The 15082-nt window shown below is 43.6% G+C and overlaps 1 protein-coding gene across 1 annotated transcript in view; it reads right to left on the reverse strand.

Annotated features, from left to right (window-relative positions):
* Dnah9 (dynein axonemal heavy chain 9) overlaps positions 1-15082 on the reverse strand; it is a 328265-nt gene that overhangs the window by 18350 nt on the left and 294833 nt on the right. Inside the window, 3 exon segments of the mRNA XM_051167603.1 lie at positions 3033-3160; positions 11979-12127; positions 14809-15002. Coding sequence (XP_051023560.1) covers positions 3033-3160; positions 11979-12127; positions 14809-15002 — 471 coding nt within the window.

Genomic DNA, 15082 nt, shown 5'->3' on the forward strand with positions numbered 1-15082 from the left:
AATACGGGGCACCAGAGTTCATGCCAGAGTTAATCTCTGCTCTCCACATAACTATGGAGAATGTCCTGTCTATTGGCTATGTCAGAGTAGTGGTTCGATGTTACACCTGACTTCTCAGCAGAGACCATGAAACCCATTTTAAAAAAAAAAAAATCAAGATCAGTACTTAGTTTTCCTCACTCATTTGGAGAAGGCACCTTCCCCTTTACTAAGTAGGTTCCTTGGCTTCATTGCACTATATTTCATTATGATGAACAGATAAAGGCTCCTCAATCAATATTTGATCAGGTAGGCTTGCAGAGCCTTAAATACACAGATCACTTAAATACACAGTACAAGGACTGCAGTAATTTGCCCTGTGCTGTTCTCTCTCCTATAGAAAGAGAAGTAACAGCCATGCTCGCCACACTGTAGAGCTGCTGCAAAGACCCATAGGCAAGGAATTTGAAAGGGCTCTTCATACTGGGAACTGCAATGTGAGGGTTAGTAGCAGGCAGTGAAATGAACTTTTGTTAAGTAGTTCACTTGGAACCACATGATTAAAGCCAAGTTGAGTGGGCTTTCTGGAGAGCCAGGGGTCCTGTTGGGTGGTAATACCAGCAAGCCAGCAGTAAGTGACTCTGTAGATGCTTCAGACTCCAAGTCCTCACAGACCTAGGCTGGGTGGAGCAGGAGACCTATTTCCTGTGGGAGGAACTCTGGGGGCCACTTGAGGAGCCCTAGGACTTTGAGAACTGGGAAAACAACGCACAATTTTTATAGCCAGGAAGAGTAGGGCACCCTGAGCTTTGGCCTGATTGACAGGCCAAGGATACCAGCTGTTCTTCTGGCTGTTCTTTGGTTGGGACATTTTGTGACATGGCATGTAACAGTTGTTAGATCCAGTGGAGGAACAGTGACAGGAGCAAGAATGCAGTGTCACAAGTTCTCAGAAGCACTGGGCTATTGATGCCCAGCTCTTCTTGAAAAGATTATAATTATTCCATTTCCAAGTTTTGAAAGAAGAACAACTTCATTGGTTTTTTGTTTTGGTTTTCACTTTTCAGGAACTTTTTTTGGGATGGAGTGTTGACATAGGTTCTTATTACAAAGCCCATGCTGGACTGGAACCAGATAGATAGCCCAGGTTAGCCTCAAACTCAAAATCCTCGAACATCCCCCTTCTGACCGATGGGTTGCATGCGAGTGTCACCATGCTGGGTGACACCAGGGTAAGCATTAAGACCAGACTATCCAGGAGGTTCAGGCAGATAAACTCTTTGAGGTGTCAGTTTCTTCCACCCCCACCACACGCTACAGTTCAGACATATCATGTGTAGTCAACACTCCCAATGGTTTGCTCAGAGGAAAAGGAGAGACTGCAAATAGCTAGGTCTTATCCAGAGAGGCAGGTTCTCTCAGAGATGCTCGCTTGCCATGGATTAAAGAGGGAATTCTGAGCCCAGAAACCGCATCAACACTAGATTTGTGGGGGTACTGAGTAGCTAGTGGTTGCTGAGGAAGGAAAGTCAGCTCCTACTCTGAGGACCCTGGTTGGAGGCAGAGCCATTTGTTTCAGGAACATGGTGTTTCTAACCACCAGATCTGGATCCTTGGATCCTTGTGGTGGGGGTGGAGGCTGAGAGAGTGGGGGGGGGGGCAGGAATTGTATCTCACAGCACATGGAAGAAGCAGGGGCTCCAGCTGTTGTCACCATTTCTCCTGGGATTCCTACTGCTCCCGGAAAAAGGAGTTCCAGAGAATGGCAGATCTCTCAGCTGCCTGGCTCCCCATAAATAAAAGGATAATTAAGGAGTCTGCAGCGAGATGTGGGGGAGTAATCAGGGGATTGATGAAGCTCTTGGTAATGAAGCCAGGATGGATGGATGGATGGCTTTTGCCACTATTCTTTCTTTAGTTTCCTCATTAATTCTGTCACCCAACAGGCTTTTAAAAAATGTGCGTGATATGCTTTAATCATATGTACCATTCCCATTACACAGGCGCCTGTAGAATCCAGAAGAGGTGGCTGTGGCCCTCTTGACTTAGATGCTAGGGGTGGAACTCAGGCCCCCTGGATGAGCAGCAAGCATTTTAAACCACTTAATTATCTCTCCACCACCCCACCCCCACCCCAGGCTTTCATTGAGCAGTTTAAGGCAGTGATCTTGATGGTGAAAGTCAGTAAGAAACATCAGTTTCTCTAATGAAGTTTGGCAAAGGACAAGTCCTAAGAAAACAGCCAACATGAAAGGGATGCCTTGATATGACTGACTGCAGATGGCTTTAAGACAAAAGAATAATGCGTGCACTATTCTGACTCCATCATAGTTTCTTTCTTTCTTTTTCTTTTTTTCTTTTTCTTTTTTTGATACAGGGTTTCTCTCTATAGCCATGGCTGTCCTGGTGCTCTCTGTAGACCAGGTTGGCCTCGAACTCACAGCGATCTGCCTGCCTCTGCCTTCTAAGTGCTAGGATTAAAGGCATGCACTACCACATCCAGCTCTATCACAGTTTCTAAGTGAGCTGCATGGGGAGACAGGCTTTGGTAGAAGAAGGAATGGTAGCTTCCCGCCTCCTCCTTGTTCCATGGAGTTGACAGTCGCAGGGCTCTGTGTTTCCAGATACCAGCTTGCGCCGCCCCCACAACGAAACTCCCAATGAAGCAGCTAAGGGCTTGTCTTGCAGGGAGATAACTCAGAACATATGACACAAAAGAAGAGCACCAGAGAGGAAAACGCATAGCATCCATGGACGAGATCAGCAACTGAGAGTCCAGCTGCTAATGCCAATTTCTTGAGCCTGCACCAGAGTGGGATCTGTTTCCTCTTTTGAGTGGAACTCAGAACTGTTTGGAGACCATACTAGAGAGGATATGGTGGAAGGAGAGTGATTAGTGGAGGCCTTGTGGAGAGGCCATGAGACTGAGGAGGGTTAGAGCAGAGGAACAGGTGCAGGAGGGCCAGAGGGCTCAGGAAGCCCAGAGTCTGTGGGATGCAGCCCAAACAGGCATGAAGGCAAGGCTGCCCTACTTCTGCACCGAGGGACCTTACCTGCAGAATCACCCAGTGACCTTTCTGGGCAGCCAGGTCTAGTGCAGCTTCAGCAATTACCTCTTGTCCTTGCCCCAGAGACACGTTGTGGAAGTTTCTATTGTTGAACGTATATCCGAGTTTCTTCCCTAAAGCAAGCATGGAGTTGTTAGGATCATTGCTTGTGTCTGTTCATCTTGTGCTTCTGTTGCTCAGAGTTGCCTGTTTGTCATCCCTCAGACCTAGGCATGCCTGGACTCACACCCAAGACATATATTCCCCCCTTCCCAGGAGGCTAAATCTTTCAGATATGCAATCCCAGATAAAAGGAAACATTTGTCCACATCTGGACCTCCCCAGCCCTGCTTCCTCAGCTATCCTCAAGATCGGTTTGGGATTATTTGTGTTCCCCTTACACAGCCCCTACTGGAAGACTGGGCAGTGGTCCACTACCTACAAAGTGCTGACATAAAAAAGTTAAGGGCAGTCGTGGGAGTGTGATCTCTTCTGCTTTTCTTTTTCTTCTGAATGTATCTGGTCTTCTTTGGGACTTTTCCTGGAAGGTGTGAGCAGTGTTCAGTCTGTCCTGGCTTCTCCCCTATCAGACTCCTCCCTTACTATTCTCAGTACGTGGGAAGCTTTGTGTCATTCTTGCATATAAGACCATGGGGAGAAGAACGATGTAAAACAAGAATGGGGTTTGGTGTGAATATTATATTGTGCTGCGAGTGGAAAAAACAAGATTCAATAATGATAGTAATGAAATATCATAGCCAATACCACAGAAGCAAGGCCAATGCCATGGTGTTGCTCTTCAAGGCCCCCTCCTCCCAAAAAAACTTAACCTAAAAAATGACCTTAATATAGAGGACCAACTCTATTTACACATTAGCTATTAGCACAATCCAATAAAGTTTGAGAAAGGCGTATGCCATTCTTTACACAAAAGGATCATAAAACCGTGTAATACCATGAAGGAAACATTGAATTTTTTTTTTCTGGGAAGGTAAAATATGAGAAAGAAGCTAAGTTAGAAAAGAGAAAATACTTAAGCTGTACAAAAATTACTTTCAGAAGAATTAAAATTACAGATATAATTTGATACTCATGCAAGAAAGCTTTGAAAAGAAAGCAGCTAATATTGGATATTCCTTCTAAACACTAAAATGTGTGTGTACTCTTCTTCAACTGTGTGTACGTAGGATGATGACTTTTTATATTGAGAAATAGTTATTATGGATTCGACTGAGATGAACCCAAGAAATACCTTTATTAAACTCGATAAATCCTAGCTGGCAAGCATTTGATGTCAGCTTTAGAACTGGGGAGATAAGCAACTAACTCCAGAGCAAACAGCAGGATAAAAGGTGTGGGGATTACTAGATGGCTTTGGTGATGTTTTTTGTTCACAAAGGAACCTATTTGTTTCCTTTGTTCGGTGGAGAAGGATATGGGGAAAGAGGTGTTTAATAAAGATTAGTTGGAAAATTACAGACTGGTAGGGGTCGTGGTGAGGCAAATCCTGGCAATGCAGAGCCAGCTCGGATCAATCTGCATTAATCCAGGCTGACAAGAAAGAGATGGATCTTATAAGTGATAGGAATGGGGACAGCTGATGGGACTCTGTTTCCTCCACACTCAGCTAACTGTGACTATCAGACATGAGCCTCATGGTGTGTGAGGTGAACTTGAGGAGCTCCTTCACTGACAGCTGTGAGGCTCATAGACACTGTTTAGGTCATTAGCAAGTTTCCTAAGGTATTAATGTTCTTTGGGGGGTTCACATTCCCATGGCTTTGTAATATGGCCTCCATGCTCTCACCTGGCTGTGTGTGACCCACTTTCCTATTCCTGACCTGCCTGCCTGTCTAGATGGCCATGTCATCTGCAAGTACGATAGACCCCACTTAGCTTCTCCTCTGGTACTTCATCCCCCACCCCCACCCCCCAGTCTCTGTGAGGATCCCACAGCTCCAGCAGCCCACTCTTAAGTGCCATGTACCAATGATGCTCTGAGAAAGGGGAAGGTTTTTCTAGAATTCTCCTGCTACTTGCTACATGTGCCTTTTGGCCAATAATTTTTATGTTCTGTGCCTCCTACCAGCTTCCTAGTGAGACTGACTTTTAGGAGCACCCTGACTTTGTCTATTTCAGCACTGTTGTTAATATCATTATGGACAAGTTGGCTAACTCATCTGCCTTCATGTTTGTTTCTGCAACCTAAGACAGTTTACCTTGGCACCATTGCTGCTACCCCTCCCAAGGGCTGCACCAGGAGAACTGTTGCATGGCTGAGCTATTATTCCTTTACTTACCCTCCCCCTGCCCCAAGGTTTTCTCTGTGTAGCCTTGGCTGTCCTGGAGCTTACTCTGTAGACCAGGCTGACCTTGAACTCACAGAGATCCGCCTGCCTCTGCTGGGATCAAAGGCGTGCACCACTGTTCACGACTATCGCAGCTGACTCCCAGGCTCACCCAGATCCCCTCTCCACCCTCCTTCAATCAAAGGCCCAGGTTACTGGGCCCTCCATCTGGTTTTCTAATCTTTACCTTTACCACTTTGATTTCGTTTAATATGGATCGATCTCATAAAAATTTCAACTCCACTGCTTCCTTCTACATGTTCATTATGGAACTTTTAGACACCTTAGCTCTATGAGAACTCAAACATAAAAGAGAAAATTAAGCAATGCCAATGTGGTGAATTGGAGCTCTTAGCCTCAATGCCACTGAGGAAGCTTTTCGTGTGTATTCACGGATTAGCCATGTCACCACTCCTTTGTTTTCAGGCCTCCTTTCTGTTGTCAGCAAATTGCTTCACTCTCTCCTATCTCCTATGCCCCCTCTGGCAGGAACTCCTTCAACTGGTTGCCATGGTATGTTCCTCTGTGCATTTCCCCCTTTAACAGAAGGGGTGTCCTCCTTTTGCCCATCAGTCTGTTCTCTAGATACTATCTTACTGTAGCTTCAACTTTTCTTCCTCTTCACCTTCCTCCCTGGCACATAAACACATGATTCTTTTGCCATCAAAAACCCATCAGTTCTCACACTGCCCTCTGGAGACCAGTCTTCACCAATCTAATCCACATATTTCTCTGGCTCTCAAAGGAAAAAGAATGGGGGCTAGGAGCACAGAAGAGAGACCTAAGCAACATATTGATAATTTGGCTACAAAGACACTGGATGAAAACCTCATCTTTGAACTTACCTATTATAGAAGAAGCCAAAGGTGAGATAGACAGCTGCTTTCTGATCACAAAATTGAAGCAGCCAAACTCATTTTTCTCAAAGCCAAGTAGTTGGACAAAGGAGATAAGGAACCGAGCAAGATCGTGCTACAGATGTGTGAAAGACGAGAGGAGAGGCCTGTGTGAGGAAGAAGATGAAGCTGGCTTTGAAGGATGTGTCAGGATGCTAAGGAAGGCGCACACTGCGCGGCGTCGGAGAACAGAAGCTGTGTCGCCGTCATTATCGTACAGAACCTGCTGCTTTGCTTTTAACTTTTCAAAGTCTTTTCACATCAGAGATTTCATTTTATCCCCACAGTTACCCGAGGGGCTAGAAAGGCATGTTGGGTGATAGAAAACAAAGGAAGGAGAGAAAAATAAATGTGCAAAGAAAGTGGCGAGAAGAGAGAGAGGACAGGTAAAATTAAAGGGCCGTTGACGGACTAGTCAGAGTATGAGAGCACACAAGTAGAGGTGCGGAGAGGATGAGAGAGTTCATGTTCAATCAGAGGCCAAGAAGTGTGGATACAATTCTCTCCTCCCCCTGGTCCTTGTCCCCATCCTGCTCTCTGTCCTATTAGCCCTTCATCCTTTTCCTGTCCCCCCTCCCCTCCCTCCCCTTCTCTTCCTACTCTTTCCTCCCCTTCCTCCTCCACAGTGTTCAGGATGGGAACATCCTGGAGGAGTCTGAGTGGAGCACATCACAGACTCTTCGCTGAGGATCGGAGCGAAGCTCTGGCTGCTGAGCAGACTCATAGCTCTGTGAGTGTGAGGGCACATGCCTGTTGGCAGAGGAGTGGACGGAGACAAGAAAACAAATCTTCAGGCTGACTTTCAGGGCCTTAAAAAAAAAAAAACCTACCCAGATACTAACTGTCAGAGTAAAGCAAAGGAGGAAACCAGTGAATGAGTTAAGAGTTATAACCCAGCTGCCTAAGGATGTGAGGGGTTGCTGATGTTTTAAGAGGCCAAGCTGAAAGATAGGATGAACTATCTGATACACAGACTTCAAAATGAAGCAAGGAGACAGTGCTTAATATGCCGGGACTACGGGTGATTGGGGAAACTGCTTGGGCCATCTCTGTGGATTCTAAATGAGAACTGGAGCTCATCAGACAAACTAGTTAGATCCAAGAAACGGGAAATATGTATTCTCCCAGATTCTATGTCTAAACGGGAGAATTAGGATATAAATCAAACCATCAAGAAGTCAGAGAGAGGGGCCCAGGTGCCTAAGTGATCTCCTGTTTATGAACAGCAATATGCTTCAAGAAGTATGCATTAAGATGAAAGCAAGGGCAGGGCCAAGGCAATGCGAAGACAGATAAACAGTGTAGATCAAGGAGGGGCCCCGGCTGCCTGAGATGACGGGAAGCTTCAAATAACATGCTGGGATAGTTGGAGGTCAATTGGCTAAGAACAAAATTGCTCATAAATAGAGTATATGAAACCTTTCAAAGGGAGAATGGTGAATGAAAATGAGGAAGCTAGAGTTATTCATGCGAAACCAACAAAGCCCTGGTGGATAAAAGGAGCACAGAGCTCCATAAACATGTGGAAGTCGGGGATACTGTAGTTATGATGAGGGTCTTAGGATATCCACTCACTAATTTATTTAACGAATATTACTGAGTACATTTTCTGTGGTAGTCACAGTGTAAGATAGGGACCAAGATGACATGGCTTCTTCTAACCCCCAAGGACCTTAGTTACAAACGGGCAGGGCCAACATAAACCCCAGCACTGAGAGAATGATTAAATTAGAATTGTATCAAGTGCTGTGACACAAATATATAGGAGCGTTGAGAGAATACATAATGTGGAAACAAATGGTCATGCGGCGATGAGGTCAGGATAGGCTGATCTTTGCAAGATGAGCAAGTACTGTGTGCTGTTGAGAATATTTCAGGTGCAAGGAGTTGTTTTCTGGAATGCCCCCTGCCAAAATGGCCAAGGATCTAAAAAAGAGAGAGAGGCTGGAGATAGGTAAGATACTAGGTAGGACAGAAAGGCCAGGCCCTCCAGGTTATATAGATTATGGGAAGGATGCTTGACTTAACTTTTATGCTGGGGGGAGTCCATGAAAAAGCTTTATGTTGTTGTTGTTTTTGTTTTTCAAGACAGGGTTTCTCTGGGTAGCCCTGGCTATCCTAGAACTCACTTTGTAGATCAGGCTGGCCTCATATACACCTGCCTCTGCCTCCCGAGTGCTGGGATTAAAGGTATGTGCTACCACCACTGGCCTCCATGAGAAAGTTTTAAGGAGCAGAATGATATTTCAGGATTTGAGATTTAGCAAGCGAACTCTGGTCACAGAATGTCAAAGGATTTTAGGGGAGGTGGGAAGAGAGGGGTCGGGAGGTAATCATGGTAGTCTAGAGAGAGACTATGGCTGTTCAGCAGAATCCAAACAAAACTGGAAACAGTTTGATGGGACAGGGGAAAGACTGCTTAGGATGACCCTATCTAAGGATGGCATTTACTGAAAGTAATAGAAGCTGATGTAATGTATGATCCTTCCTTGAACAGACATGCTGGGAGCTGAACAGATGGGTGTAAAGCACCCACAGGTAAACAAAGCTCATGAGATAGAGCACAGAGCAGGTGATCTCAGAGTTCCTAGGGGATAAAGATGGGTCGCCTACAAAGGAAATGACATACGCTCACTCACAAACAAAACTGGCTTCTACAACAAAAGTTCTAAATAGAAATCATTTTGTGCCCAGAAAAACTATCCAACAAATCTGAGATCAAACAAGGGTGCAGATATGTTACATCTTAGGATTCCTTTCTGATGATGTGTCCCAGCAAAATGAAGATAGAAGATAGGAAATAAGCTGGATTAAATACATAATATGTAATATTAAGGTAGAATGTCAAGAACATAAAAACAGGGATATCAGCTTCATAAAACAGAATTCATTTGTGTTGTAGTAGGATGTTAATAACTCTAGTAAGGACACCTTCTAGAATAAAAAAGAATGTCTTTCAGGACATAGAATGGGTAAAAAGTTAGTGATAATTATAAATGACATTTTTTGAAGGGAATTTGTAACTCCGGGAAAAACTGGAAGCTTTCAAAGAAAATCTTCATTTATATATGAAACAAAGTGGAATTGCACATGGGTTTGAACTCTGTCTAAGAAAATTCTTCTGAGGATAGCTAGAGATCATGACATTGAACCACAAGGTAGAGAATGTGGATGTGCAGGCTAGTTTTGATGTTAACTCAACATGGGCTAGAGTTATCTTGAAAGACAGGCCCCCAATTGAGAAAATGCCACCATCAGATTGGCCCATGGAGAAGCCTGTGGTACATTTTCTTGATTGATGATGGGTTTGGGTGAGCCCATCACACAGGGTGTGGTGTCACCCTTGGGCAGGTGGTTCTGGATGAGATAGGAAAACAAAGGGAGCAAGGCATGTGGAACAAGCCAGTAAGCAGCACTCTCCCATAGGCTCTGCTTCAGTTCCTGCTCTCAGGTTCCTGCCCTGGCTGCCTTCGATGATTAACTGTGGTATGGAAGAGTAAGCCAAAAAGACCTATTCCCTGCTTTTGGCCATGGTATTCCAACACAGGAATAAAGACCCTAACTAACTAAGTGGGTCAGTGAGCTGGCTTAGGGGGCGAAGCCTCCACATACTCCAGTGGCCCATATGCCCACTCCCCAACACCATGTGCATGCACTTGTTAGTCTCGGAGAGGGCTCTTTCTACTAACTGGGATAGAGCTATTTATTATTTTCAAGTCTGAATGTGAATGCAGTAGGCTGGGGAAATGTAGAATTCATGATAATAGCAGAGGAAAACGACCATACACTTGGCCTTGATTATGTAAAAAAAAAAAAAATAAATAAAAATCACAGCTTCATAGTTGAAAAATGGAACCCTGAGCTTATATAGAGGGAAGTCAAGAAGAGGTATCTAAAATTTGTCAAGTATTGCTTCAGGACTAGGGAGATGGCTTAGTTAATTAAATGCCTGTCACGCAAGCTGGAGGACCCAAGTTCAAGTTCTCCAAGAGGAGGTTCTTTGATGCTCATCATCTTCTTTGAGATAGGCTGGGTGTTGCCAGGAGTTAACATGTCTTATTGTCAAAGAATCTTTAAAGTAATAAAAATATATTTCAATATAATTTTCTTTAGGTCTCTGAGGTTTTTGAAGGCCACCTATTTACTCATATTTATATAACCTATAGAATCATATCTGTTAAACTTACAATGTAAATTTCTGTGATAAAAATAGACTAATATCTGGCACATATATGTTTGTGTGTATATCAAAGATAACCTTAAATTTGAATTCTGTAACAATGTAACAAAATAACCTTATTTGTGATTAACAACTAACGCATTAAGTTGAGGAGTAGATTCAATAATTTTTCTTTTGCATTATTCCTATAAGACATTTCTATGTTTGTTCCCTGACCAGGAATTGAACCTGGGCTGTCAGGGTGAAAGCATTGAATCCTAGCCACTAGAGCACCATACATATTTATGTATGTATGCATGTAGGTATGTGTGTATGTGTGTGTATGTATGTTTGTGCATGTGTATATGTGTATAACTATGTATGTGTGTGTGTCGTGTGTGTGTGCATGTGTATATATATATATATGTGTATATTTGTATGTGTGTGTATGTGTGTGTGTGTGTGTGCATGTGTATGGAATCCAGTATCTAGAAAATCTTAAGCATCTCAGTCATAAGAACACTAGAACCAAAAGACAAGTTTAGAAACTTTTCTAATAGATGTTCATATAGAAAAATTTTACTAGCAATGAAACTAAAATTAAGAAAATAATTTTACATACAATAGGATGAACATAAGTGCAAACTATTCAACACTGTCAAAAGCAACTAAATTTAAAAACTACAGAGAAAGATAACCCATGTTCATGTATTAAAGCACTTCATATTGTCAGGGTGGATATGCGACCTGCATGTCCGTTTACCTACATGGTAATCACAGAAATCCCTATTGAAAGCTGACCGCGCTTTCTTTTTTTTTCATTTTTGCAGAACTTAACAACCTAATTTAAAAAATTGTATGGAAATATAGGAGACTCCAGGGAGCTGAAATAATCTTAAAATGTTGGAGAACTCATTTCAACTTAAAATTTTATCATAAAGCTCCAGTGTTAGTATTGCTGATGGCATACATAAATACATAGACCAACAGAACAGAATTAATAGTCCCCAAACAAGCTCTTATACTTATGATCAATTTAATTAAAAATGTAAATATACATTGCTTTTATTTATTTGTCTGTATCTGTGAGGATGTGGTGCTTGTAGAGCCGCCTGACATGGGTGCTGGGATCTGCACTCAGGTCCTCTGCAAAAGCAGCAAGCACTGTTAACACTGACCCATCTTTCCTGCCCTGGATAAACTTAACTTTGACAAGGGTTCCAAGACAACTCCATCTTTTCAATAGCTGGTCCGTAGACAATGTAGCTCACACCAAAGGACATGATTGACTGCCTTATTCATATTATATAAAAGCGTCAATTTAACTTGAATCACTGGTCTAAACAGAATGGCTAAGAAGAAATTCAATCTTTTCTCTTTTACACGATGCTCTGGCTTTGCTCTGTCAATAACCCTGGCTTCTGTCTTGCCTGCAGAGGTAGAATTTTACACGGTGAACCTTGAATGTAGAAAAGAGAAAGCAATAGATCCAAAGGATGAAAGGACACAGGACTAGTGTGACCTTGGCTTCAAACCAAGCTTTCCTCACCTTGATTTTCCACGTCCTTCAGTGGGTCCACCCCTGGAGATAGGATGAAAAACATGGGAGTGGCTGGTCCTGACTCTTCAAATGAGGCTACAAAATCGAGTGCTCGTCCCATTACATATTTGCTTCCTAACTTCTCCTCAACAAAATCTCTGTAGGAGAAGACAAGCATGTGGATCAGTCCAAAAATAATAACATTTGAGAAACGGAGGCTCCTAGGAATGAAAAGGCACATGTAAGCTCATGGCGCTGACAGAGTTAGGACTGGCTCCAAGCTCATAACTTGCCAACTTTTACTGCCTGTGCTGCCACTTCCAAGCCACACATCTTACATCCGGGATCTTGACCACTCTGTACCCACACCATTGCTGCCTCCCTCTGTAGACCTGGGGTCCTTTCTCACCACCTCATCCTTCAGGAGGATAAGGCCCAACATCCTTGAATGGTTATGGGCAGCCGAGCTGCCCTACTCCATTGCCTTGTGATATGCCACCAAGCCCACAGGACTCTCTTCTTTCATATTCTATTCTTCCCTGGGTTTTCTTCCACCCCACCTCAAGTGGCCTTTTCCAACATGTCCCATTTTTGTGTTAAACAAATCCTTCCAGCTGTTAGATGTCTGGACAAACTCCTGACTTTCATGGGCCCTTCCACTGTTCGCCAAGACATAGCTTCTCCTCCATGGGAGCTGTCCATGCTTCCCGGCTACATTCCTCTCAGCTGGCCTTGTTCTCTTGCACCAGATGAACCTCAGTGTAGTCACCACATCATACTCGCTGTCTAATGGTTGCCTTCAAGTCACCACCCTTCCACTTGTGTGGCTTTACTGGGACTCGTTTCCCCTGGCTTCATCACCACTTGCAGTGCACGGCAACACTAGCCATCATCCCACGTGGTCAACTTTCCCATTTGCTCAACACTTAGGTTCTTGGCCCATGAACTGTCCCTTCAACCTGGGTGACATAAACAGTCATGTGGACAGACCTCAGGCCAATTGATTTTCATCCATTATCCCTTTCTCTACCCAATTCATGGACATCCTTCAATCCATGCCATTGCTTGGGAATTTTTTTTATATGTCTGAACATCTCATTTTCAGACCAAAATCTTAAAATCCTTGCAGTTATCAGTACCATATCTTTATCTCAACAAACCTTTGCCTGAATGAGTGTCGGGGCAAATGGAGGAATTTCAGTTTTGGGGCCCCATGAAAATTTCCCATCAATACCGCCTTCTTCTCACTTCTTTCCTATCAAGTGTAAATTCTATGTCTTATCACTCCATTACCTAAAAGATAATGTTTTAAGGTATAATAAATAGCACATGACTCACTCATGTAAGTCTATTACCAATTGATTTTTTTAAAAATAAATTTACCAAGTTGTGTAATCTTCTTGACAGTCCAGTATTAGAATATTCTCACTGCATGAGTGAGTCTTTTCAGATATTTCCCAGTCCACTGCTAAGATGCTCTCTGCCTCTGTGGACTCCATGGCCTTTGTCTTCTAATCATACCCTTTCCTGCCTTTCCCAATTCTTATTTGGCTGTTTTTAAGGCACTAGAACTTTAGTCTGGAACCATGTGCCTCTGACTCTACATCTGAGGGTGGGTAATATCCAATGGTGATGGCTGGCTCTACTACAAGTGTAATATTGGGATTGAGTTTCCCTGGACAGACTTCTCTCTTCCTTTCGTCCCTTTGTCATCTGCTCCCCACCTCTCCTATCCTTCCTCTCTTTTGAGATAATGTCTCATGTATTCCTGGCTGGCCTCAAAATTACTATGAAGCGGTAGATGGCTTTAAACTTCTGATGATCCTCCTGCCTCTACCACCTGAGGGCTGGGATAATAGGCTGTGCCACCATGCCCAGCTTTTGTGGTGTTGGGCATCTAACTGTGGAGCGTATGCATGCTAGGAAAGCATTCTACCAACTGAACTACACCTCTATTCTCCCATCTTTCTCATTTTCCACAGATCTGTTCTTTCTTTCACATATGTCAGGTATGGGTACATGTATGCATGTTCACATACAGGTGGGTACACAGGTATATATGAGTGCACAAGCATATGTGTGCATGTGCTTGTGAAGGGCCAAGGTTGACACTGAACATCTTCAATTGCTCTCTACCTTATATATTGAGACAGAGTCTCTCAGTGGCACCCAGACCTCACTGATTCTGACTAGCTGACTTTGGCTTGCTCTGGGGCAGAGGTTCTCAGCCTTCCTAATGCTTCGGCCCTTTAATACAGTTCCTCATGTTGGGTGACCCTCAACCACAAACTATTTGTGTTGCTGCTTCATAACTGTAATTTTGCTACATTGTGGATCATGATGTAAATATCTGGTATGCAGAATATCTGATATGTGACCCCTGTGAAAGGGTCATTTGACCCCTTCTCCATTCTCTTCAGATATTCAGTCTTGCTATCCTCTCACAAGTTAGAAGTCAAAGATAGAAGTCAAATATCCTTACAATTCTCTGCCATTCATTTATCAACCTACAATTATAACCACCTCACTTTCTCTGTTTCTGTGATGCTAAAAATAGAACTTGCATATGCTTTCTGGATCCCTCCATCTCTCTTCATATTATAGGTGACTGGCATCAATTTCAGTGCTGGTATCGATGAGTATTTCCTCCAAAACTCTCTATTAAGACTTTAAGACAACAGATGGCATACCCAAGGCAACTGGTATCATGGGTTTTAGTCTTGGTACAAAGGTGCCCATTACTATATGAACATGGCCTTGAAGCTCAGCTCTGCCACGCTGCTTATCCTGAGAGTGGGCTGTATCCATGCCTTCCCAGAGCCTGTGCCCTACCCCTTACCGCATGGCGTAGGTCATCCTGTCAGGCCTCATGACCCTCATCATGCAGAGGCGCTGTAGGGATGTCTTGTTCTTCCACTCCTGGGGAAACTTCTCCTTCTCGGGACACTCTGACTCCACAAACTTTTTCCAGCTCTTGGCAGATCCTTCAATGTCTCGATCCAGATTGCAGAATTCCTCCATTGATGAAAGTGCCTAGGGAACATCAGAGAATCTTGTTCTAAAATGCACTTTCTCTAGAAAGTTGTGGTTTGCACTGCCTTAGAGGTAGAGGG

Source organism: Acomys russatus, chromosome 25 (genome assembly GCF_903995435.1).
Source record: "Acomys russatus chromosome 25, mAcoRus1.1, whole genome shotgun sequence".
NCBI classification, from domain to species: domain Eukaryota; kingdom Metazoa; phylum Chordata; class Mammalia; order Rodentia; family Muridae; genus Acomys; species Acomys russatus.